Here is a 27,118-nt window from a genome sequence, read left to right on the forward strand (position 1 = left end):
AGCTTATATATATATACATTATATTGATAACATTAATTTAAATTAATTACACACTACAAATCTATTACATTTATTGAGTATTATGTAATGGAACGTAATGGAAATATTTTAAACGGGCATATCCTGTCCAAACCCAGGATACATAACATGAAGACTTCGTTGTAACTTCGTATGAAAAGCATTAATACTGTAATTCAAATTGACAGTAATAATCCTTATCGCTGACCTGTGTTAGTAAGTCTGTATTTGAGCTCATCAACTTCATCTTTGAGACGTTTGCTGTTAGCAGCTTGTTCTTGCAACTCCATACATCTCTCTGTTAATTCTGTTATCTCTGACTGAAAGTGAAGAGTTATTAGACATGAGTAGTCATTAAAAAATGTTTTTAAAGTCAGTAAAGTTACAGTCCTGCTGAATTTCTTCTGAATCAGTATAACGATATATTTCAAATACGACCAAGAGCAACATGATACTCAACACTCATATTATTACTATTAGCATTTCCTCACCTCAAAAGATTCACATTTGATCTTGTAATCATCCCTGGCAAGTTCAAGTTGGTACCGCTCTGCGTGGAAATCCTCAATAAGCTGTGAGACATTTCCTTGTTCGTTTGGACCTTGACTGAAATAAGGATAATAGTATTAATAATAAGGATAATACTAAGAAATAATAAATCTATGAAATCTATGAAATCTATGAAATCTTTGAAATCTATGAAATCTATGAAATCTATGAAATCTATGAAATCTATGAAATCTACGAAATCTATGAAATCTATGAAATCTATGAAATCTATGAATATTTCCGATTTTGGAAAAAAGGTATGGCGAAAATTCTGTTTTTTACCCTTTTTGGCCTGTTTCAAGCAATTTTTGATTTCTTTGTCGAAAAATCTGAAAATCTGATCTTTCTATAAAAAATAGCCAAAATCTGTCTTAAAACCTGTCTTAAAATCTGTCTTAAAATCTGTCTTAAAATCTGTCTTAAAATCTATGAATCTATGAAATCTATGAAATCTGATGTACCTTATTGACACCCTGAGGATAATACTGACATTAGGATAATACTAAGAAATTTATTATTTTATTGAAGATTCTTGTCCACAGTCAAACATGGACAAGCTTTCACGTAAGTGAAAAATTTAGAGGGATTATGCAGCAGAGAATTTGTTGGATACTTGTTTTGAAAATCTGAGAACAATTCCAAAAACAATCATAAAAATTCTCACCTCTGAATTATATGGCTCATGGAACTCTGATCGGTTTTACATTTAAGTTCCAACCGCTCATTTTCGTCGTGTAAAGTATCGTTTGATTCCTGTAAGATCTGTATCTGGATCTCAAGATCATGGATCTTCTGCCTGAATTCCTCTACCTGTACAAGGAAAAGTTACTTGCTGTTTCAAGTGACACGCTCACTGCTGTTTCGGAACAATATATTCGTATCTACAATTTTTAACAGTACTAGTAGGTGCACAATGTCCCCGCTTAGACCCCTCTTTGTTTGGAAGAGCATAGGATTTCAGTTTGGGTTACAATTATCTCTCCACGGTACATGAGAAGTGGCGTGCTTGATTCAAGTTTCATTCTTTACAATTGAGTTAAATACTGTACCAATATTGATGGAGTGATGATCAATGTGGGTAATATTATCAATTTTGATTTATAAAAGGTTCATTTCCAAACCAAACAAAAAACGAGAAATAGCTGCTTGAGTTTGGACTGACAGTTCCCAAAACTCGATCCCAAACTCGGCTGTTTAAAATATAAGGAGACATGCTTAGCTAACCACCATGCATGATACAGTGAAATACCAAAATTTCACTGTTTTAATTAAACCTAATTATATCTTCATGATAACATATTTATGAGACAGTGTTTACATACAATATGAAACCGACTTATACTACAAAATATTGATAGCCCAACTCATATCAATCGAACCTGAGCTCTATTATATAGTAAAGATGGGCTTTATTCCCAAAAATAAGTTATTGATGCAAAATCCAAAAAATATGAATTCAGATTAGAGATTCCCAGAGAGTAAGATTCTACACGTAAATAATATCTACATCCCAAGTTGAAGATAAGTTTTCTCATTCTATGCGCCCAAACGAGACTGAAAGGCCAAGAATGTGTGTAAATGATTTTCTTGCAACAAATCTCATACTTTCTCAAGGTCGATTTGTTCGTGTTCGTCATAAGAATTATTCTCATATGATTCATATCCCTCATAATCATAATCCTGTTATAAGTTATAAGATAAGTCTCAAATAATTCGACAATCTTGAAAATGAAGAATATACAATCAGTTCTCAATAATTTATATTATAAAGAGTAAAACCAGTAATTTAGACTAAATCGAATTGATCTATAGTTTTTCTCCTTAAATTACTGAAGAATATTCAACTACAAACAGATATTTAATTTCTTACCTCTCTTTGGGAACTTTCTAATTCATTATTCGAAAGTTCTAACTTTTTCTCGTAGTCCATATTACCCATGTTTCGAGGCATTTCATACTCCATCAACTCCTGCAAAATATCGTCATGTGAGGAGATTTTTTCAATGATCCAATCAAACACGGTAACATAGGTCACAAGACTATAAATTCAAACCAAGTTTATGGCAATAATTTCCACAAATAATTTACAAAAATTAAGTGGACTGAATGTTGAGATAATTGCAATACAGAATATAAACAATAAGTCACAATGCGCATTCTTCACATTCCTCACCTGAATGCACTGCATGACGCCAGTTTGAACATGCTCCTCAAGTCCCATAATCTTCTTGATGTACTCTTCCTTCTCATCACAGTGAACTGCACACCCCAATACGAGCTGCAATAACCGACCTGGGAACAAACTCAATAAGCATTCTAATAATTATCAATTATTTATAATGCACAGTCCAGAATTCAAATTCTAGACCTTGTATTCAACTGGATAACAATCTATCAGACTAGTTACCTAAATGTTCTTCTTCGGCATGCTCCCCGATCTCCCCACAATCTGGCATGGGGAATTGGACCAGGTCAAGCTCAAGAACCTCCTGATAATAGTCAAGGATAGCATTCTTTATTTTTCTGAGATTGCTCACTTTGAGCCGCCAGTTATCATTGATGTTCTCTTTCAGGGAATTACTCAGATCAAACCAACCAGGAGCTATCTGAAAATAAGACGATATGATGTCAAAATGTTTAAGGTTTTTGGGCACAAGAGAAAATTGTATGGTTTTGATGAATAAAATATGACAAGAAATTTTGACTGACCTCTTTGAGAACGGAGGAAAGGACCAAGCCATCAGTCAATTCTTTTGGTTTGTAGGATACATTGTTAACAGCATCAAAAGTACTCAGCCATTCAAGCAGGCTGTCACATATATCGTTTGGCATGGAGCATGTATGGCTAATGTTACCTGGTATGAATTTGATCAATTAGTTGTTTAAATACTAATAATAATGGTTTAATGATTGGTTTAATTAATTTTGATCTAAGATGAAAAACACAATCATGCTTACACGGATGGGCACACTCCTATATTAACACTAAAATTAAATCTAGTCCATTTTAAGAACTCTTCACATATTAAGTACACAAGATTATGTTTTTAACACAATAAGTCGATTTTGGGCAAAATATTTGGATTTCCTTATATTAGGCCATCAGTAAGCCTAGAAAGTAAAGTGTCATGAACATTGTGTGTGAACAGTTGTGAAAGACAGTCAATCTAAATATTCATCGAAAAAGTTTTTCGGTATGTACTAATTGTGGATATAAAATAAAATCTTTGTTAATTACTAAATATTTGTTTCACTATTGCCATCTAGCCTTTCTAGATGGATTTCTTCCTATCATAACACAGCACAATTGGTGGGAAAAATCGACAAATAGCATCTAGTTGTCCACTGGGTTTTCATTGACAAATTAATACCCAGTGGACAACTGGATACAATATCACATTACAATATCATAACATAACATAACATTATAAATAATGCCTCTCTGGGCATCTCAAAAAATAAATTCACAGAAAATGAACAAATTACGTTTGAAACCATATAATTATAAACTAAAATAAAATTCAACTAAATACCTTTGGTATTAACCTTCTTCCTCTTAGCTACCATTGGATTCTCTGTCATATAACTTATGTATAACTATTCCTATTAGGCACAGACACATCTGTCCTATCAAAGATGTCATATGACAGTTCCCAGTGGTGGCCAAGCTTATTTGCCTGATATCCATGAAGCCGAAAGGCATCTAATCCCCTTTTGAATCCAGTAACCGACTCACTAGCTTTCACAAGTGGTGGTAGACTGTTCCAGTAGCGCAAGACCCTTTGGGCATAGAAGTCAGTCTCGTTTGTGGTAAATCTGTGTGGCTTTGACCTAGCAGAGACAGTTCTACCAGCACGACCAAATAAATCGGACCCATAATCCACAAAGCCTTCCTGGATCTTGAACATCTCAATGAGATCCCCACGGACCCTACGTTCAAGCAAGGTTGTGAGCTTCAAGTTATCCAGTCTCTCTCTGTAGGTCATGAGGCCCAATCCATCGATCATACAGGTGAATATCACAGCCCTAATAATAATATATCTGGTACGATCAATATTAGTCATTAAAGGATGAATCTGTTTAAGTTTAATTGCGACGGGCCCAACCCATGTAGCTGGAACACCTCACATCACAGCAAGTAGACCAAAGTGGCTCTTGCTTTTGAAAGGTGCACCAACTATTGCAGTTGAAACAGCTAAGAATTTGTTTCCTGGATTGAATTTTTCACAGGAGGACTATAGTGCAAAGAAACTGCCGCTATTGCTGCTCACTGCTGCTCAATGCTGCTCACTGCTGCTAACTGCTACTCACTGCTGCTCAATGCTGCTAACGATTCAGTGAAACAACAAATATTGTCCAACAGACCTGGCCTTGGTGCAACTCGGGTTTTGTTTATTATTTTCTTAAATAACATGACATTACAGTTAAGTGTTCTTCCACGTTTTAGAATAACAGGTTCTAAAATATTAAAAAGAAATTCGATCATGATTTATGATAAACAATCTTCTGATCAGAAACATGATAAAACATGTCCCATAAGTTGTAGTGGATTTAGATTAATCATTGTTTAAGAGGCGCTCGATTTAATGCTTTAATTATATTCTTCAAGTGCATGAAAGATGTTCACCTAACCATGTGCTTTCGCGCCACTGCGGGCGCGCTTGTTTTCACGGGAGGCGGGCTTGCGCCACTGCAAGCTCAAGAGCTCTGGATAGAGCAAGGCAAGATGCGCGGCGTAGGAATGCATTGCATTACAAATAAAAGGTTAAATGTATTAATGCTTTTCTAAAAGAAGCCATTCTCAAGCAGGTAGACAACTACACAGAGGACTGGAAACACAGCAAAGAAGTGAAGACCGAAATAACGATGGAACGAAATCTCTTCTATCAACAAAAACAAGCAGAAATACGCCAGGAGCTTGAGTCAACACCACTGGCAAAGTTGATGTTCCAGCTAGCTGCTGAGAAAGGGGCAAGTGCTTGGTTAACAGCACTACCTTTAAAAGATTATGGATATCTGATGAATAAACAACAGTTCTCAGACGCAATAGCGCTCAGATATAACCTGAACCTAAAGGATTGCCCTAAAACATGTTCGTGTGGCCAGAAATATTCAGCAAACCATGCGCTCATCTGCAAACTTGGTGGATATGTGTCACTGCGGCACAACTCGTTGAGAGACACCTTTGCAGAACTAATGAGAACTGTGAAATGCAAGGATGTGCAGACTGAGCCAGTTCTTCTTCCAGTTGATGGTCTAGAGTTGCCAAGGGGAACAGTCCTAGGAGACCAAGCTAGGCTGGACATTTCTGCAAGATCGATTTGGAATGCTTCAGAGAGGGCATATTTTGATGTAAGGGTATTCCATGCCCCAGCCCCCTCCAATGCAAGCAAATCGATCCCTGCAATGTACCAGTTTCATGAAAATGAGAAAAAACGATGTTACAACGCAAGAGTTCTCGAAGTGGAGAAAGGAAGCTTCACACCGTTAGTTTTCTCGACGTCTGGTGGAATGGGTGGTGAAGCTGAAAGACTAGTGAAGAAGCTGGCTAGTAAGATGGAGTACCACACAGGTCAAAGGTATGCAGATGCTGTGGGATATATTAGGAAGCGCCTTCGGTTTGAAATCTTGAGAACAACGGTGATTTCTCTCCGGGGAGACAGAGGGGCAAGAAAGAACTTTGTCAATATAGACAGTCTAGATTTGAACTTGGAGCCGCAAGGCCAAGGGTGATTTTCAAAACTTTGAGTTGTTGAAGGGTTTAGTTTTTTCTTTTTATATAGGGTCATTGCTATATTATGTGTATATTGTTTGAATAATTTTATATTATACAGGAAAAAAATTAATGCTTTTCATACAAGTTACAACAAAGTTTTTATGTTATTTAGCAGCTGTACTGGGTTTAGACAAGATATCATTATGTTTAAAAGTTTCTATTGGATTTATTTGTCATACGTTCGCGTTGTTTGACCCGCCGCGCACGAGTGCGTGGCTCCCCCTGTATCGTAGAAACTCTATAGTAAAACAACAGTGGGGTCACAACGTGATACAAGGATTTATTAGTTTACATATTTATGTATGTACTTATATGTATTGACGTCAGTATTACTGTTACCTGTGCTGTGTGCATGTGAAATATCTTTATCTTAATTGACGATGTCAATTCATCGCAGCTCGAGGCGCGGCACAATAGCGCATTTTGCCGATCTAGCGTGAGAAGCCTCATTAAGTGCGCGGCGCGGCACATAAACGCATCGCGCTACAAATATTTGTCATACGTTGCATGACTTGCCGCGCACGAGTGCGCGGCTCCCCCTGTATATCGTCAGGATCAGGACGATAAAATGAAACGACCGGGGGGGTCACGACGTGATACATAAATATTTTATGCTCAACAATATATTTAACAATATGCACATTTAATTTTTATTTGCTATAAGTTTGTAAATTATCACATGAACAATTTTATACATTTAATACACGGTGTACGTACGCTGTAAGCTTATTTTGTGCACGCTAAGGCCGGCAATATTTAATTTTTATTTTTGTGGCCGGATTGTGGATGCCGCCGCGCGTCGCGCGCGCGAAAAGGGGTTACAACGTGTATCAATGATAAGTATTTGCTTTGGACAATTCTTTGCATATTAAACACACAATTAATTGGTGCATTTTACAAAATAATGCAGTGCTGTTTTAACTTTTCTGTACAAATTTGGTTTTATGGTTTTTGTAGCCGGTAGCGCAATTGGCAATGCAAATTATTAATTATTGTGCTGTGCCACGCATCATATAATATTTATGTCTATTGCAACCACAATGCACAAAACGTGATGATCATGATTCACCAATAGGTCGCTGCGTCCTATACAAGCTGTGAAGGATTGACATCATAGGCGTGTCAGTCAAGTTTAAATTGTTTTTTTGGTTCAATTAGCTTGCAATTTCACAATTGTACGGCTCTGAGTTTGCAATTAAAGGACAAAAATAGGCCGTCGCGTCGGCCGCCGCACAATTCAAGCGAACTCATTAAATTTGTATAGTAAGTGTTCGCAGCTTTGGGGATCTGACTAGTCGTTTAAATTGCACTAATAACGGGCTTATATTTATAGTTTGTTTAGATACAAATTATTACTTGATATGAGTTTTCTGTAACGTATGATGTTAGCAAACACATAATAACATAAATTATAATTCAATATATATATATGTTTTTTAAATACACTCCAATGTAACTAATAACTTATATTGCAAAGTAAACATTTGACTCATTTTTCCTTTAAAATCGTGGGGTTGCATAGACTTGATTAAATCCTTTAAGCTCACGTGGCGGATGCAATCCCTCAATATTCCTATTACAAATTGTCAAAGATACAGCTACATCACCGCCCCATGGTAGCTGTCCTGTAAAGCAGCCATTTCATAGAGACCAGTAAGCTGAACAATTTTATGAACCAATGCAAAAGGAGTTATTTAAGAAGGCTCGAAAGCTTGAAAATCACAGGACCATATTTATCGTGACCTTTCTCCAGAGCAGTATTTTTTCAATTCTCTAATGTAAAATTTAGTAGAACGTATGGTCTTTTAAAATAAGACACCACAAGTTCTACAAATTTCTGTTATCCCTTTAGACTTGATGTTCAACCTGTTCTTGGTCAGTGGTGTTACCACATGACGCCCCCGGCTCCATGCCAAAATCTTTTGGCGTCTCAACAAATAGTTTTTGTAAAAAAGAAGGTCGGTTTTTTGAACAAAGGGGAAAAAAGCCCCTTTTTTCCCCACTATCTTGGTTAATGGTAAGGTTGGGTAGACCTTAAATCCATCCTGAAAGATTGAGTTTTGTTTTTTCTCTTGCAGTATTCTACCAACTTGGAAGCACTCAGACACAGAGTGGTTTTAATTTTTTAAATCTCATAAACTTCAAGTAAATCGATATTTTTACATTACATCATCGTTTTTATGGGTATCTCATATTTCATTAACTGAAACTGTCATTACTCAGCCTAGGAGTATGGCTTCTCCACAGCCCCGTCCAATGAAGGTAGTTATAACTTCTAAGATCTGTTATGAAATTAAAGTTAACAATAATAAGATCATAATTCCATCAATTGACCACATGCAAATTTAGAATTACAACTTTGATACTAACGATGTAATAATTCACCTTCAGAAAAAAACTCATCCCATGTTATCTCCCAATAACAAGACCACTCACTCACCACACTGCTTTAGATCATTCAAGATATGTCATAAGTGTCACTCGCCCAAAAAGGTTTGAATAAAAGGATTACTATACTTACCTTGAACTATCAATAAGGTGTCATAAAAATTGAGAATCTTTCAGAGCTGAAGAGCTATATCGATGTAGTATAGATTCATAATTTCACTGTTGTCTTCTCCAGAGACCAGGGGACACAGATGATGGCACTAAGCCAGAAATGAGGAGGATTGTTAACAGTGCACTGTATTCAGACACTGATGAGGACGCTGGCTCTATTACTGATGTTAGGGTACGTGCTTATTTGTATCATGCAATCATATCTACCAGTATGATATTGTATTCATTAGGCTTCATTATATCAAATATTTAATCCGAAGATTATTATTTCCCTCGTCTTGCTATTAGAGCCCAAGAATTGTAATTGAATTTAACTGACGAGAGAAGGATGTTAACTGTTAACTGTAGTTGTAGTTTTAACTGGTATCCGGTAGGAGGATGAGGATGTGCCCATCAGAGTCCAGGTGTTGCCTGATTCTGAGGCAGATGAGGAGGAGATGCTACCCTCTGAACATGACACTGCGACTGAACCGGTGTCGAGCAATGCTAGCCGTAGCAATGCTAGCGCTGAGCTAGAGGTGACACTATGTTACATGTCACACTATGTTACATGTCACTCTGTGCTCAATTTTGTGTTTAATTAATGTTTAGTTTGCAAACTGTTCTATTTGTTTTAATTTACGATCTGGAAATTCGCGTTGGGTTTTAATCCGAGCTTTAGACATCATTCGTCTTGAATCTTGATAGTTATTCAGTGTCGTAGGCGTAAATCGTAAAAGCATGCTTGCTCATTCCGTGTAAGTTACAAGATGCCTTTCGCATTATTGTATAAAATAATTCTACGTGTTTCATGGTTTGTTGCTCTGTGTGTTCATGTAACCATCAGAGTCCAGGTTTTGCCTGGTTCTGAGGCAGATGAGGAGGAGATGCTACCCTCTGAAGATGATACTGAGACTGAACTGGTGTCGAGCAGTGCTAGCCGTAGTGATGCTAGTCCTAGCAATGCTAGCGCTGAGCTAGAGGTGACACTACGTACATGTCACACTATGTTACATGTCACACTATGTTACATGTCACACTATGTTACATGTCACACTATGTTACATGTCACACTATGTTACATGTCACACTATGTTACATGTCACACTATGTTACATGTCACACTATGTTACATGTCAGTCTGTGCTCAATTTTGTGTTCTATTTGTTTTAATTTATGGTCTGGAAAATCGTATCGGGTTTTAATTCAAGCTTTTGGAATCAGAAGATCTTAGATTCATAGATATCATTCGTCTTGAATGTTGATATTTATTCAATGTCGTAAATCGTAAAAGCATGCTTGATAATTTCATGCCTTTCGTATTATTGTACAAAATAATTCTACATTATTTCTCTCTGTGTTTATGTAACCCTGAAAATTTGTATATTGTTTTTAAAATGTAGACCATCTTGTGAGTTGTGAGGCTTCCTTTCAGTTTACTGTAGTTGTACCCTCGAGGCTCGATGATTAAAAGACATGTGTTTCTCACCTAACCTCCCCCAACAGAGAAGCCTGGCTGCAGACCTGCACGAAATATCGGAAATACCACAAAGTGACCACAGTCGTCACACAGCTAGAGACACAACTTTCAGTCCTACCCGGGATAGTACTCGTACTCCCAGCAGCTTCGCTCCAAGCTTCTACAACAAATACCAGGTACTGTACCATCTAACTCTTAATGTCCCAGCTAGAACTTTGAAGTGAGCCAGATATTTGTGACCCAGAAATCAGGGTACTAATAAATTAATTTACTACTTTCCCAAGTACCAGCCTGTTTTACCAGGCCAGGTTGGACGTATTGTCTAACGTGGTATTATATTATCTTATCGTGCACATAACATGACCTGTGCTTCCATCTAATTTACAGTGTGGTTAGCAGTCAATACATTCCACGTGATCATTATGGATTTTATGAAATGTGTGCATTTCTTTGAGGTGTGAAATTGCATGTAAGATATATGATGGATATCTCGAGGGATTTAGCTTTGAACTTCAAGTGACTGATTTGATAGGCTTGGCTTTAAAAGCTCTCTCCTTGTGAGATTAATTTCAAAGTTATATCCATATATATTCTACCCAAGTAACTGACTTGGGTATTGTTTTATCAGATGGTGGAGCCGTGTTGCATGCAATGCTCCACAGCGACCAGGATAACATATCATACTGATAAAACGCCCCGTTACCATGGTAACACATTACCAGTTTACCACGTGACTGATAAAACGCCCCGTTACCATGGTAACGCATTACCACGTGACTATTAACACGCCACGTTACCAGGGTAACATATCACGTGACATGCAATGGGACCCAGAAAAGGAGGATTTGCACAAACAGTGTCAAGAGTTGCGACACAAGATAGAGGACGAACATGCCGGGTACGAACAGAAGTTGAGGGCATTGCAGGAGAACACGCAGAAACAAACTACACTGTCAACTAAACTGCAGAATAAGGTGAGTGAGATTTATAATGACGATTTTATTCAAACTTATTTCTAGACATTTTATTTAGACAAAGGACCGCCCTGAAGAAAGAAAATTCGAGGATGAAACATTTTCCCGTTTTGTTAAATTTCAGATTACTCCGTTTATGAACCCCGTGTAACCTTCACCGGCTACGTTCCTTCGCCTCACTGGCTTTAATACCGATCCATTTTATTACCCTTGGATCGGTGAAGGTCGTTATCTAGATCAGTAAAGTTTTCTAGCTCAGTAAATTCCAAATATGCAGCTAAGCTAGATTTCATCGATTTGTTCACAGTGAGCGAAAATAATGGTGGACAACATTTACACTTGCTAATTCATTTTAGGTTATTAAATATGTGACACTTGAACCATGCACATTAAAATTGAATAAATTGAATAAATCACAATCACAAAATCGACTGCAAAAGAATATGTTTAGAACCACTAACTGACTAAATGGTCATAATACATGACATTACCACAATTTACCATTTGACGTCTCATAAAATTCAATCACTGTTCCAAATCACATTTTATCAGTAATTGATCTATCAGATCTATCATTGCCGATAGTATTGATCCAATACCAAATCTTTTCTCAATCGAATGAAGTGCATGCTGCAGGTGCTAGGATTTCAAATTCCTCGTGAATTCGATCCAAAATTAGCTTCCGTTACCATGGTGATATAGTGGGATTCGTTCCAAGTTATAGTAAACCAGCATAGCAACTGTGCCAACAGATTCCCCTTGATATTCAATACTTCTGACCCTTTTTACATCATTCTCGTTCATTGATCAGACCTTGCAGTGCCTTTTTCTAATCAAATTTAAATTAAATGATTTTGTCGCATTTTCGTCTGGCACCACTGCTAATAGTTTTAAACCATCCCATTCATAGTTTTAACTCCCTTATGTTAGTCAGGGTTACCTGATACCAACACATTTGGTCCTTAGTTAAAATACCTCAAATACCTTGATACACACGACTCGAGATTAGTGTTCAGTGTTGTTGTTAATGCATTACGTAGTGCATTTTGTTTCGCAAGTATCAGTATGCCGTACCTTTATATCTCGGTTTCCCGGCCACAGTGATGTGATTTGTGAGGTTGGTGGAGACGATGGTTGTCATGGTGATAGACAAGAGATGACGGTCGGTCCTAAACCAGATCGTCCTGCTGGAAAGTGGGTTCAGAAAGAAGGTCCTGATACTCCAACAGAGACAGCTCTCATTGCTACAGTCGCTGTCAAGTATCTTAAGGTGAATAAGTGGTGAATATTTGTGTGCTGAATCTTTTTAATAGTTTTAAAGTCTTTTTTGAACAGCTCCGTACTCTATTCTAAAGATTTGATAACTTTAATCAACCTATAGTTAGATACTCAGATTTGATTCTTGATTTTCGTCAACGTTTCAAGAATCTTACCCCTTATTAAAGGTCGTCCTGGTTAAACATCAGGTTTACTAGTACTTAGTAGTCATGACACAATGAAACCGTGGGTTCTAGGGCTTAGGGCTTAGATCTCCCAGGAAATTCCAAAAAAGCTTTCATTTTTGGCCCTATGACCCACCCCCACATTCCACAATGACCCACCCCAGCCGTAACGTGCAAAATGACGACATGGGAAACATTTAAACGGCTGCCAGCTTCCCTCCTACTGCCAGGGTCTACTTAGCACCTACCGTGTTAGTCCTCACGAGCAACTTTAGTAAACGTCATGAGAAAAAACAAAGTGTCTCCAATATTTAGTCTAAATTTAGTCGATTCTTATAGTTAAGTGAACCACTAAATGAACGGTTATTGACGTTTTCGCAAGCATTGTTGGACCATTCAACAATAAACAATCGAGATAGTGATAGAATGCCGCTTAAAAGTATAACAAATCTACAATTGAAATGTTTTTAGTTTTAGCGCGCTGCTGCCCTTTCACGTGCACGAATGATAACAAAGTTTTGACGTGTTAGTGCCACCTGCAGATAAGAGCTAAAAACCTGCAAGTTTTAGGACAATTTCTCCTGCGTTACCCAAGGTTTTTGTTTATAGATACGAATATTATCCATGGAGAATCGTAATGAGGAATATTATCTAAATGTTTCTGCGACCAATCGGAATAGCAACACCCATCATGTGATCCACGGAGTCCAATCGCAAGCAAGCAGTTGAGATAGAATTTGAATCTAACATGTATTGATAAAGTTTTGTATTTTTGACAATCAGTTTTGCTCTGATCTACACAAAAAGCTGTGTTGCTTAAATCACGTGACCGTTTTCTGGCAAGCTGATTGGACGGAGATGTGCACGTAATTCTGTTGCTGGAGCCGGATTGGTGGAAGTGCTCGGCATGCAACTAAATGCACAATGCACAGTATTTTGCTGCACACACGTATTGAGGGATCTTACTTTCTGCTTTTTCTCGACTAAGTTTGTTATATTGTAGTTGTGTCGTAGTGTTTTGTACTATAGTAGTTGAATAGTTTCGATATAGTTTTGATTTTGTGGGACTATGTCTGCAGAAGACGTGGTACGTATATCGGATTTCTTCCGATTTTGTTTGTCTTCCCTTTCTACTTTCTCGTGCAATTCTTCTCTCATTTCAATTGTCAATTCTTCTCGTAATTTTCACATGTTTCTCTTTCACCACCATGCATAACCTGTTTGTTTCTACTTTAACAATAACAAGTATCACTTTCTCTGTCACTTCCACAATCACTACCAGACCCGTGAACATGCCCTTAGTGTTTCTCTTCCTTTCCATCCCTCCCTATCCAAACCCATCTCCAAGATACTCGGACAACACGACATCAAAGTCACCCACTCCTCTGCTACCTCCCTCCGCAACCTCCTCACCAAAACGAAGACCATACCCCCTACTCACCTCACTCCCAACACCATCTACGAAATTTCCTGCTCACAGTGCCCCTCCAAATACGCCGGACAGACCTACAGACCCTTGGTCCACCGCATGAAAGAACACGAACGATGTTACAGACTCAACAACGCCATCGACGAATCCACAGACAGAATCAAATCAGCCCCTGCACATCATGCCCTGACCACCGGCCACACCATCTCCTGGAACAACATCGAAGTCCTCAAATCCCTCACCTCACGCTCCCAACTTGACCTCACACAACACGCAGCTATACAAATACGACAACCAGCTATGAACAGAACAGACCGCGCACCCAAATGTAGTTCCCTCTCGGACCCCATTCTTCCTAAAATTGCCAAATCCTTAAAGTCCAGACCATCTGGCATTTCCTTCTCAACCTCAACAGAAGACTAAATTTTTATTGACATTGTACTGTAATTTTCACTTTCCCACCCACAGCTCCCCCACCCTCCATCCCTGACACCACTCAATCACATATAAGCATTTTCCACCACATCACATTCAGCTGACGACGATTAACACATGTTTATTGAAAGCTTCTACAAGTTGAATCATCGTATCTCTTATATGTTTTTAACCCAACTCCACTCAGAATCACTACCAAGTTTAAATTATCATTTCCACTCTTAATTTCACTTTTACTTCCACTTTTATCATTTCCATAATCAGTATAATTACTCTCTCACACCAACTTCCATCACTTCCTTCCTTCACTTTGACTTCTCATTTACTTTCACTCCGACACTTTAACCAGGAAATCATCCTTAGATCTGACAGCGACAATTTGCTAATTTACAAAAGAAAGAACAATGATCCTCTCAGATCCTCTTACGACCATGATTGGCTCATACGTTTCTTAAACCTGGAGTTGATATAAACTTTCCTTCTAATTCGTAGACCTTACCCACGTCATAAGCATCATCAGTCATTCTACCATATACTGCTTCCAGCCATAAATCTAGAAACAGGAGTACTGACAACTTCTAATATGTAGTTAGAATACTATTCTAAATCGTTATTATCCATCATGAGTTCCACTAGTGTCTAGTCCTGATTAAACTTGAGTGGTCCAATAAATCTACTGATATGACAGAGCACGTGACAGAGCACGTGACAGAGCACGTGGTATAGTGATATCTATAATATAGTGTACAAGATATAGCATGTCACAGTAACCACATAGTCTACACTACCAGGATTGGTACAATAAGCACCGTGTCATCTAGCGATCAGATCACTCTCCTCATTAGAATAATATTATTTACAGCTCCTATAAATTACAGGAGTATACTCAAATAATTTATAACAAAAAGTGTTGAAGTATTTTGTTACTACTGGACAGTATGGTTTGTATTACAACAGTTGAATGATCTAAGAACGCAACTTTCATACCGATCTTTACGTGCCACGTGGGAAGGATTTACAAATCGCACTTGTCATCCTATACTGGGATGGTTGGTGGGGAAGTGTGCTTGTCACTAGTTGTGTGTGTGTGTGTGTGTGTGTGTTCGTAACTCTAGTCCTCGTTACTTTAAATTGTAGTTGGCAACTTTTTGTTGTTCTTGAGTCTTTTCTAGCTGGTTAACTTGAGCGTTGTTTAAAATTGATAACTGATATAAACGGTAAAAGAAACCCGTCACCGGTATACGTTACAACAGAGGAGGAATTTCCTAAGAGAGTGAAATCAGTGCTTAATAATCTGTTCTACAATGGGTTTTGGAAAGCTTATAAGATCACTTTCGTTCCGAAAGAAGAAACCTAAGTCAGTCGAATCTACGGCCGTCACTCCGCAAAATAACAACGGCGATCCTCTAGCTTCATGTTCAAAAATAGAGAGGTCCAAGTCTTCCTCACTCCCTAGAGATATGAAATTAAAAGTTGGGCCCTCTAGGGCTGCTTCAGAAGACCCTGCCTCATCCTCGGACCGTATTAGAGGAAGATCTACATCTTTTACTTTTACAAGAGACCCAGAAAAAATTCAAAACTCTACTTTTAATCTGATACGCCGTAAAAACTCCAAGAAAACCCCAACTTCCACTTATACTCTGTATAACATTAATAACTTATCTAAAGAAGTGCAAACTTCCGTCATTTCTTTGTGCAACTTGGACAACGATGTTCAAACCTCTACAGCAAGTCTCAACAAGAATGTAGTTAAGTCAGCGAGTTCTTCTAGTTTAGGTAAGGTTTCTGAGAGACTTCGTACTTCAATCTCATCTCTGAAAAAACAGAAAACTGGAAGTTCTTTAAGTCTGAGTAAGGATTCGGAAAAGCTAAAAACATCTTCGACTTCTTTATCAAACAAACAAAAAGTTAGCAGCTCTTCTAGTCTTAGCAAGGATTTTGAAAAACTTCAATCTGTCACATCATCTCTATTGAATAAACAAAAAGTCGGGAGTTCTTCAAGTCTTAGTAAAGAGATCGATAAACTTCAAGTTTCAAACTCATCTTCAAAGAAACTCAGTTCCTCAAGTATTACTAAGGATCCTGATAAACTGCCAACTTCCGCCTCAGCGATAAACAGCTGTGATGATCAAGACAGATCATCTTCTCTTCCTCGAAGAACCATACCCCCAATAACCTCACATCGCAGCATGGACAGTGACCGAAATCAAATTTCATCATCGAAGGGTCCTAGATTACGATCTACATCCCTCACTTTTTCTAGAGAGGATGAAAAATCATCATCTTTTACTACGCGACGTAAAAAATCCGATCAACAACTTTCAACCCTCACACTTAACAACATAAACAATTTCTCTAAAGTAGTTCAAACTTCGCTTATGGAGCAGTGCAACCCACCAAAATCAAAAGAAGTTCACACTTCTACCTCGTCCCTTATCACCTACACTGCTGGCAGTTTCTTAAGCCTGAATATTGATCCAGAGAAACACGAAGTTTTCTCAACCACCGAACAAGCGGCTCCCCAGAAACCACCTCGGCAAACTGAAACCACCACAGTTACCCTTCACAATCGCCCTTCAGTATCAGAGGTTAAATACGTAATAATTAAACACACAACAGTCTGATCACCTTGAGAGCACCTGATTGTTTGAGATTACAGCTTCTGTTCCATCTAGAAATAGTTTTATTTGTGACCGTCTTCCTGCCCAGTATCTCAGTAACCCAGGCACAATATAATAGGAGTGGACAACCTGATTCGCTGCATGATAGAAGCTAGGTTCAGTGCATGAAATTCCCTTTTGGGATAAATAACGCACGGGATTAATGAATTATAGTTAACGATATAACGCATACAGTGACAAGATCTTGATATCTATGTTTGAGTGATTTTTGGAACAGCAGGTAGAAAGATTGATGCATTACAATTTGCTGAAGCATATTTTCTCAATGAATCCGAGTGTGTTTTATTCATAGGCACCAAATGATTGTTAAATCTATATGAATTCTGTCTCTAAAGTTCTATCATCAGAATTGTTCGTATCAAAATTCAACCAGGTGTCATATTATACCAATTAGTTGTAACTCAATAGCTACGTTAATGGATGCATTAGGGGTTAGGCCCACAACCTAATTGTCCAGTTTGACCGCACTTACAACTCGAAAACCCTCAAGTTGCATTTTATATTTACAGTAATTATACTCTAACAAAGTTACAAACTGGAATTTAAGGCGGCAACTTTGGGTGTACCACGTGTGACATAATATTCACAAAAAATAGCTGCTAGGTATTTAGATTCTAGGTAGTGCATACAAAGAACGGTCGTGCTCCATTTCTTGCTTCTATTTGGCAAATTTGCACGGAAATATTCGACGATTGGAAGCAATGAAACTGCGATCTGCTACAAAGTCATGGCATAGAATGACACTATGTCGTGCGATGCATACGGCGCAGTCCAGTCATACCAACATTGTTATAATTCCAGAGGCCTACCTGAATATTAGCTCACCCTTCAAACAACCTCGAATTCGGACAGATCCATTTGATGACTTTAACCGTTGTGCAATGTATTAGTTTCATGAACGTGGCTTGATAGTGGGGAGATGACTTTATAGTGGGGTGGTAACCAAAAGTTTGCTTTGAGATGTGATAGGAATTCTAGGAATTCGTTGATCGATACTGATAGTTGGCAAATTGCTGTCCTTGTCAAGTGTCAAAACTCTCTTGCGTCACTTTCTTACCATTACCTTGAATCTTGATTATAAAAGGGTTTATTAATAAACTCGTAACTGTCCACTATTTGGGAACCTGTTTATTTTCATCCGAACATTCCATCTTTATATTTAAAATGACAAATGAAATTTCAGATATTAGAACAGAAACGTAGGATATTAGAGTTAGAACATGCGATAGCGGGGAAGAACAACGAACTTGAGGATGCTAAGGAAGAGGTGGGTACAAATATATACAACTTATTAATAATATTTTAAGTAATTCAGTTATAATAACTTATGTTAACTATATAATTTATTAACTATAATATATAGTTAATTCTTGCCTATTCTGTCAGAAATAGTAATCCAAAACAGTATAATCCACTCGCAATTCAATCCAATTTTTCTCCCGCTCGAATTTTCTCAATCAGAGAATTGAAGGCCTCCGCGATTCTAATATACAGATGTTAATGGAATATAGTTGTTTAAGACAGCTATATCTCATATCTACCTGCATGCTAATGAAACAAGACATTCTCTAAATTGAAACAATATCATGGTGGTAACCTTCCAACTTTCAAAACCTTTCAAACCCATATTCCTTTATCAAATTTCAATATTTAAACTTATCTGGAATCACCATGGGAACGGAGAGAAATGTGTGACTGATCACATGCATTAGCAGAACAAGTAGCCTAAATGAACGGGACATGTGGAGCAGTATTGCTTGCGGAGCTGTATTGCTTGTGATATGTCCACGTGTCATGTATTATTACATACAGTGTTCTATTTCCAGCTCATCTAATGTGAGTTGATGAGTGATATGTTTTATTTTAGATAGCATACGGGAGATTTTAGATAGCATTAAATGAACAGTATTAAATCAACATTATGTTTACTTGCCTGGAAGCTTTGAGATTTTAGAACCATCGACCGGGTAAAGTGCCTGCTCGGAAAGCGGTAACCATGGTAACGCCCCCTGAAATAAACTGCCACAACAAAGCTTCCAACGTATTGCTTACAAATAACAGTATTTATAAGAAGGGTGAGCGCAAATTCTTGTTCGATGATTGATGATCACTAACGTTCTATCTTGTAGGTATGGGAATTGGAAAGTTTACCAAAATTGAACACTATTCCTGTAGTATCTATGATCATCTACATGTCCTATTTATATTCTTGTAACTGTTTAAATAGATAAACAACAAAAACTGTTAGCTGAAGTCTTGAGTCTGAACCAGGCATTGTCCAAACTCTCACAATGGTCCTTAACCAAAGTCTCTCTTTTGTTTTATGCCTGTTACCATCGCAACAAATTCACACCAATTATTTGTTATCACCTCTTCAGCGCTTCTGCCATGGAAACGGTAAATGATAACTTTTAACTTCCCTTGAACTTTACCAATGCTACACTAGAGCCCCACAGTAGACCGCACGATTTCTCCAACACCCTAATTATGTTAGACAATTTTAATATTACTGCAGGACTGCATAAAGAATATTATACTTTCATACTCCTCCTCCTCCTAATCCTGATCCTGATCCTCCTCCTCCTCCTCCTCCTAATCCTGATCCTCCCCCTCCTTTAAAACTCCCCTCCCTGTTACTTCACAGTATTGTCGTTTATTGTGGTGTTAGTAAAACCACAATCTTCAGTCTTAGGAGAGAAGACAAAACAACAATGAGTACATTCTTTACCACGTCAAAGAATAATGATGGTCACCATTCTGCACTGCTCCAGCTGCATGCTCGGAGAGTTCATCTGATTAAGTTTCAAATCTCAAAAATTTTTATTTCTACGTAAAACACCATGCATTTCATCAGAGCTACCTCCTGATTTGTTAGGGTAGATTATCCCATAAGTTATGTCCTAAATTACTCTCTTGAGACCCACTCCTCTGAATTCTCATTATAATTTACACCTGCTAACCCGAAATCTTGCACCCGGTGAAGAAAGTGCAGTATATTTGTCTGTAGCAGAGATAATTATCAATAAAGTAAATAAATGTTGATGATTATATTCCGTTCGCCTATGCTCCTTAGATATCCTACAAACTAATTATAAAGCACGATCACCCTTACAGATCGTTAATCATAAAGTAAAGCATGCTGAGTACAAGCTTGTTTTTTCTGTATTTACGTGAAATAGTGCATACTGATCCATATTATATATATATATAGAACACTGCTGAGCACTGTAATTACTTGCACCTGTGTGACTTGCTGCCCCCAACAAAAAAGAGTGGGTTGCACTTTCAAATACTGAGCCGATGAGTCCGTTGCCATGGTTACCTCCGTTGCGTTGCATGCCGGTTATTACTGGTAAGGGAATACCTGTAATGTGGTGAACTAAGACTCCAGTCTTGACAAGTCATTGTGCACGGCCTCCCCTTCTTAGTGACATGTAATGGGGTTTAGTTAATCTTTAGTGGGTGGAAGATGGTGTTTGGAAAGGGTAAGATAATAATGATAATTATATTGAAGAATTTGGATCATGAAGTTCTGTTTACAATTATCCCGATCATGAATTTAGAAATCATTAATCTCTGTTGTTGTATATTTTTTATCTGCTGTTGAAGTCAGCAAGTAAGCATCATATTTAGTGAGTTTGGGTAAAGATTTACAAAGTATGGTAATGAGAATTATGAGCACGTTCAACAAGGCAGTGCTAAGTGATTAAGTGATATTAATGAAAATTTGGTTGGCGAACGCTCCACCCCTTTTTTTTCTTGGCTTATCTAATGCTCTTATCGAGGTATATTACAAATTCTAAAAAATGTTTTAAACGTTTTGGTTGATCAAGCTTCTTTCATTGCACTGTCCCAGTTATCATTATGATTTTATTTAAACGTTATCTTTCTAATTCTTATCTCGTTCGTCTTACGCCTTAAACTTTCCTACGAGCTGAACAAGGTCACAACATGTATTTATCCACGGACATCAAATCAAATACTCAAATTATCATTCAGCTTAAATGACTCGACAAATCGCCCGTAATTCAATTTAACACTTTATCAGCACTGTAACAAATGAAGTAGTTTAGTTGCCATGGCAACTGTATATTGCATCTGCTGTAACGAGAGGGTGTCAACACTCCTATCAATTTATGTGGGGACACGGCTTACAGTGGTTACCATGGTTACATGGTAACTTTACAAATTACTTTGATAATATAACTCGTATGATTTTAAAATAAATTATGATTTAGTAAGCATAAGTAATGATGGTTCCCAGTTCGTTGGGATATTCTGTAAGTCCCTTTATAAATTCCCTTTATAAACTTCCTTAAATAAATACTTTGTAAGTTTCTTGGTGCTTATAGTCTCACACTACTTAAAGTCATAATCTTTTTTGTGCTTATAACTTTATAAATTGATCCATATTGTACATCAACAGAATAGTGCAACATGAACGAGTACAAGATTATTTAAGGCAGGGTTAGACAGACATTTCCCCTTTTTTATTCCCTTTGTCCACCTTAACCATGAGTTAAAAAAAAAGAATAACTTTAAAATATTCAATATCAGTCAAATCAATATCAATATGCAATATTGATTACTTCAAATTTGTAATTTCCCTTCAAAAGATTAAGATGAAAAGTCCTACTAAATTGAATAAAAACATAAAAACACACGAAGCATGTGTTGCAATTACCAACCATGAAATCCAAAGGCAATCTCACACCACTAAGCAATACTTGAATTTGTAGACAAACGGTTGCCCTGTGCATGTAAAACTGCCATGTAATAAATACATGATCCTGAGCATTGAGCATGCAGTGTACTGCTGTGTAACTCTTCACAGGGTCACAGAGGAATTCATCTTTTAAAATATAACTATTGAGTGTGAAATTTAACTGTGAATTCGGCTAAGCTACAGAGAATGGTCTTTTTGCTTCACATGGCAGGTTGAGCGTTAGTTAACATGCGTGTTTTTTATGATTATAAATGTAGTTATAGTCGAGCGCTAGTGTCAAATTGTCATTATCTGACAGTTGAAGCCGTTTCGGGTATTTCTATGGAACTACACTATAATGGGTACATCTTCCGATTATTCATTGAAATAATAGCTTTAAACGAATTCACATAGTATAACGATGTGGCTATAAAAGATCTCAGCGATAGAGTTTGATAAATCGTCTCAACGGAACGCGCGAAAAAGACATATTTGTGCTGCAACTTTTTAATGTGTGTCTTCTCTAAGACATAAAGTACTGCACGCGCATCATAAAACGTGGGCTTCACGTGTATAAATTAATTGGACCACTTGATGAATGAATAATCAGCATTTTAACGCAAAAATGCCTGTTATGTAGTGAATAACTTATAGATTTGTTAATTGCAGTTGGGAAGCACGACTGAGACGCTGGAACAGCAGCTACAGGCAGCAGAAAACAGATTGAGGGAAACAGAACGGAATTTACAGAACGAGCTTGCCATGATGCAAGATAAATACGAGGAAGAATCGACCAAGTAAGACAAATTTATCCATCGGTTCATTTTCTATTGCAGTTAAAGTTCGTGAGTTTTATTATTGGTTACATATCCCACACATTTTGTTCGTATGGAAGTTAAATCCATGAGAAATGTAGGGTTCGCCTGCAAATGAAGATACAATTTTTCATAAAAGTTTGGAATTTCTGCTCACTTTATTTCTATTCTCAGAGTTCTACAGATGACCCAACAGGGAAACAAATTGAGATCACAGTTAGATCAAGAGAAATCCGAGAACGCACATTTACACGCTGATATAAGAACCTTGACTGCAGATTGGACTGCAGCTCGTGAACAACTTCAGGTTAGTTGGAGTTTTTTGGTCGGAGAAGAAATAAACAATTGTATGTTATATGTAAAACAATGATTTTAAATACGGATGTTAATGCTATTATTTATACATTTTGTCTTAACTTGCTAAACAACTACTAACAAAACGTTCAAGTTTAAGCGAGCTCTCTTAACCAAAACTCCATCTCCAGGAAAAAGAGGTTGAAGCGAGGGAGACAATGATGGAAATCCAACGTCAAGGTAGTGCCAGTGAGTCAGCCAAGTTACTGGCAGTCTGGCGATCGGTTAATTCCATCAGACAAGACTTCAGCACCACAAACAACAGTACTGCTAAAGATTTAGATAGGATGAGATCTGATCTTTCCGAGTGGAGCTGTGAGTACGATTTCTTATTTGGTCTAATCCACATTTAGAGATATTCAGGTTGTCTCTTTGTAATTGCTCATTGAGCCATTGTAATAAAAATCTTTAAATTGATACTGCAGTTAAAGTTTATCCTCCTGTATCGCCGGTTCTTCTGAAACTACGACATGTACATCCACTTCTAATATATTTTGTTCCGTTTTAGCTTTTTCGTCCGGTTTCGGTTCAGGAGTAATTCCAACTGCAGTCTGATCTGAAGTGGGCTTTATTTCTTGTAGTTCTATCCCAGGATTTTCAATAATTTCTGCATTATTCTGTACATTATTCGATCGTCTTAACTTGATGAGCGACACCAGCTTCATCATACCTGTCTTTATTTTGGAAAATATTGAATAAATAAATGTTTGCAAAGAACGGTCATAAAGGATAGGATTTATGATAGAGTTGATGGGAAGGACTAAGATTGAGAAAAAGGAGTACCATTCTGTCGCATCCAAAATGTCTAAATAATGAAAGCAGCAGACTACAATAAATGGTACCCAACACACAAAATCAGTGACAGTGATCCAGATGGTTATTCGATGAAGTTTAGCATTCATTTTCTTAGCTGTTTTGTCCGTGTTGTTCATGGCGACTCTTTTGGCTGATTTTCTAGTTTTTATCACTATCGCACTATACGAAAGACTTATTGTGATAAAGCATATAAAGTTTAAACAGAGTAGAGTGAAAACAAAACTTCCTTGAGGGTCATCTTTGGTCACAAAATACTTAAACAAGCAGACAGCATCGTTACCGTAAAATGACTGGCGCTTGTATGAAATTCCACCATAATCGTGTGAAAACATGGGCTTAACCAAAGTGTCTATCTGTGCCCATTTCAGGTCATCCATCCTTATCCTGCCATAGTATTCATGCAGTATAGACTGTAGAATTTTCTTGTTCGGACATCCATGAAATAATGTGTTTGATGCTTCAAACCTTACCCCATTGATGAAGAAGTCTTCTAGTCCGATCACTAGAGGTGTCAACGAGGTTATCAGAGCCAAGAACATCACTATCACTACCAAAAACAGCAATTTTCGTGTGCTTCCCTTGTTTACTCTTTTTGGAATCACAAAATCGTTTTTAATTCCTGACAATCTAAGTAAACTCAAGAAGGTAATGGAAAATAGAGATACTTGAGAAGCCGTCGTACTTATGACACCAAGGGCAACACAAGTTCCACTCAAAATCCACTCAAACTTTTTGAGGCAGTACTTTGTACCATGGTAACGGTCATGAACTGCAATCACTGCGAGATATATTCCCATTAAAATGTCTCCTAAGCTTATCAAAGCGATGAGACCATTGTTCAGGAGGGCCGGTTCTGATTTACATTTCGCTATGGTAAATATGTTATTGAAGAAAGATATCGAATTGAGAATGATCGCAGAAATCCCGACAACCCACGCTACGACCTGAAGAAAACTGTTGCCAATTATTCTCTGCCCACAAATATCATTACATTCATCTGACATGTCAGAGCAGTGAATAATTCCATCACACTTTTGCGTTATTGACAGATATTCTTTAGATATTTCACATTGATAATGGTTGAAGCAAAAAGATTCATCCGAAGAATCCCCACAATCATCAACCAGGTTGCATATTTTATCATATGTGACACACTTGTTATTTTCACATCGAAAAAGGGCATCACCTAATTCACCTGTCCTGTGATCTCTGAGCAGGAAAGTAAGTTCACCATTGCTACCTTTAGTGAACACTCTTTTGTTTTCAAATTGTCCTGGGCATGAGTTCCATAATATCTGTCTAGTAAAGGGGCAGATTATAGCGTTATTACTGCATAGACCAAGACAACTTAGAAAAAAATAGTGCTCTCCATAAACGTGTTTACATTCGCTTTTGCCATCTGGTACAATAACTTCAAATGTTTTGTTTCTGCCGAAAGTTGTTTTCGAATATTGGAAAAATTTTGGAGAACATGTGCTATTTTTCAAGTACTCAATTCCCTTCAATCCCTTCAAACAATAGGAAAGCCTCACTCTGCCTATTTCATCTCTTAGAGCTGTAGTGACCGGTGTGATTGTTTGCCTCGACAGGAAACAGATTTTGTTTTCATTATGACAAGATTCTTTTTTATCGCATAGGTTAGCGAACTCAATGAACTGTTGGTAGATGTTATAGCACAGAAATACTTCCTTACAATGACTGTTATCTCTAACATATCGAGCTGTAACTCCCTGTCCACAGGTAGGCCAATTGTCTATTTCATCTTCACCATCCAGGCAGTCATTGACCCCGTCAACAATCCATTCCAATGGAATTGGAATTTGATCTTTAACCGCATTCTTTACATACCTCCGATGACATGTTTTATTAGTCATTTGATGACACTTTTCGTGCATTTCGTCACTGAAGTCCTCGCAGTCTGCTTCACCATCACACATAGCGTGTTTGTGAATAAAACAAGACAGACTGACCTGAACACAGGCTTTGTCAAGTCCATCATCACAAATTTGAGGAATTTTTGGAGCTTCGCCATTTACAAACCCAGACCCACTATTACAGATAATCTGTTTGGCTACAGTTGACATGTAACTTTTTACTGGGCAAATAACACCAACTCTCAAAGGGTCCGAGCAGTTTGTTTGATCCATGAAATCATCGCAAAAGTCAAAAGCTCGCAAGGTAGAGCTAGTTAATGTACCTTCAAAGCGGGTACCACACCTGGAAACATTATAAAGGGGCTCAATGTTTCCCGTGCGTAAATTGAAGCAGGTTGTAGAATTTTCATTAATTGAGCAATCCATTGACTCTTCCAAACAATTGTTAAGATTATTGCAGATTAGGTAGGGAGGCCAGTATTTCCCCGATTTACACCAGATGCCATAACTATATCCATTACATAAACTCTCATCTTCACAACTAAAATACTCGTCGTTACACTTTAAATCACATAGTTTAGAACCTTTCCCTGCACAGAATCTCTCATCTAAATCAGTGTTAAGACAATCATTAATTCCATCGCATGTAGAAAAAGCTATTCCAAAAAAAAGGGTATACCTAAAGTCTGGAATGTGGTAGATGGCGTTCCTCGTTGAGCAAATGTATCCGCACGGGTAATCACCTGACAAGTTATAAACTAATATTCAATGATTGAATTTATTCTTCGGGAAATATATAATTTGCACTTTGAAATAAAGGTAGAAGGAGGATAGTCAAAAAAGCAATTAAAAATTTTTTTGTATATATCGATTTGATGGTTTTGTTCAAATAATGTCATGCATGATGCTCACAAAAGGGCTTAAATCTCACCAGGATTGCCGGTCATCATCATGGAATCGCCAAGATCTAACTGCATATCCAGTCCGATGACTCCTTTGGCACCGCAAGCTTGATAGAAGTTCGAATCATCTTCGCAGAGAACATCCATTGAAGAAATAGTAAAGTCCCTAAAAGATTAATCAATGTTAGTCATGATGCAAAGCGAGACCAAGTTCGTGGCCCAAATTCATGTCAGTAATCAGCATTCACAATCTTTCAGTGTGCAATCAATCTTTTCGCTTGTGAGTTGATATCAGTTGTCTCTTATCAGTAAATAGGTAATTGCACTGCC

The 27,118-nt window shown here is 37.5% G+C and overlaps 2 protein-coding genes across 16 annotated transcripts in view; one reads left to right on the forward strand and one right to left on the reverse strand.

The window, feature by feature from the left end:
- LOC134814040 (protein Hook homolog 3-like) overlaps positions 1-3,418 on the reverse strand; it is a 32,874-nt gene extending 29,456 nt beyond the window's left edge. For 4 of the 7 annotated variants that reach the window (XM_063822027.1, XM_063822026.1, XM_063822029.1 and 1 more), the window contains exons 1-8: positions 3,277-3,418; positions 2,975-3,173; positions 2,741-2,859; positions 2,438-2,536; positions 2,173-2,247; positions 1,232-1,377; positions 510-624; positions 227-338 (exon numbers count right to left, since the gene is read on the reverse strand). In XM_063822027.1, coding sequence (XP_063678097.1) covers positions 227-338; positions 510-624; positions 1,232-1,377; positions 2,173-2,247; positions 2,438-2,536; positions 2,741-2,859; positions 2,975-3,173; positions 3,277-3,399 — 988 coding nt within the window. In that variant the 5' untranslated portion in view covers positions 3,400-3,418. The remainder of the gene's footprint in view (positions 1-226; positions 339-509; positions 625-1,231; positions 1,378-2,172; positions 2,248-2,437; positions 2,537-2,740; positions 2,860-2,974; positions 3,174-3,276) is intronic. The other 3 variants (XM_063822031.1, XM_063822030.1, XM_063822032.1) reach the window with 1 other exon arrangement.
- Positions 1-27,118, forward strand: part of LOC134814037 (rootletin-like) — a 140,242-nt gene that overhangs the window by 63,619 nt on the left and 49,505 nt on the right. The window contains exons 2-12 of one of the 9 annotated variants that reach the window (XM_063822015.1): positions 8,575-8,605; positions 8,735-8,836; positions 8,967-9,074; positions 9,277-9,420; positions 9,736-9,864; positions 10,388-10,537; positions 11,162-11,335; positions 18,506-18,589; positions 22,697-22,824; positions 23,017-23,149; positions 23,328-23,511. In XM_063822015.1, the coding sequence (XP_063678085.1) occupies positions 8,576-8,605; positions 8,735-8,836; positions 8,967-9,074; positions 9,277-9,420; positions 9,736-9,864; positions 10,388-10,537; positions 11,162-11,335; positions 18,506-18,589; positions 22,697-22,824; positions 23,017-23,149; positions 23,328-23,511 (1,366 nt within the window). In that variant the 5' untranslated portion in view covers position 8,575. Of the gene's footprint in view, positions 1-8,566; positions 8,606-8,734; positions 8,837-8,966; positions 9,075-9,276; positions 9,421-9,735; positions 9,865-10,387; positions 10,538-11,161; positions 11,336-13,700; positions 13,865-18,505; positions 18,590-22,696; positions 22,825-23,016; positions 23,150-23,327; positions 23,512-27,118 lie in introns of those variants that run through there. The other 8 variants (XM_063822019.1, XM_063822017.1, XM_063822016.1 and 5 more) reach the window with 8 other exon arrangements.

This window comes from Bolinopsis microptera, chromosome 4, assembly GCF_026151205.1.
Source record: "Bolinopsis microptera isolate Bmic1 chromosome 4, MBARI_Bmic_1.0, whole genome shotgun sequence".
Taxonomy (NCBI): domain Eukaryota; kingdom Metazoa; phylum Ctenophora; class Tentaculata; order Lobata; family Bolinopsidae; genus Bolinopsis; species Bolinopsis microptera.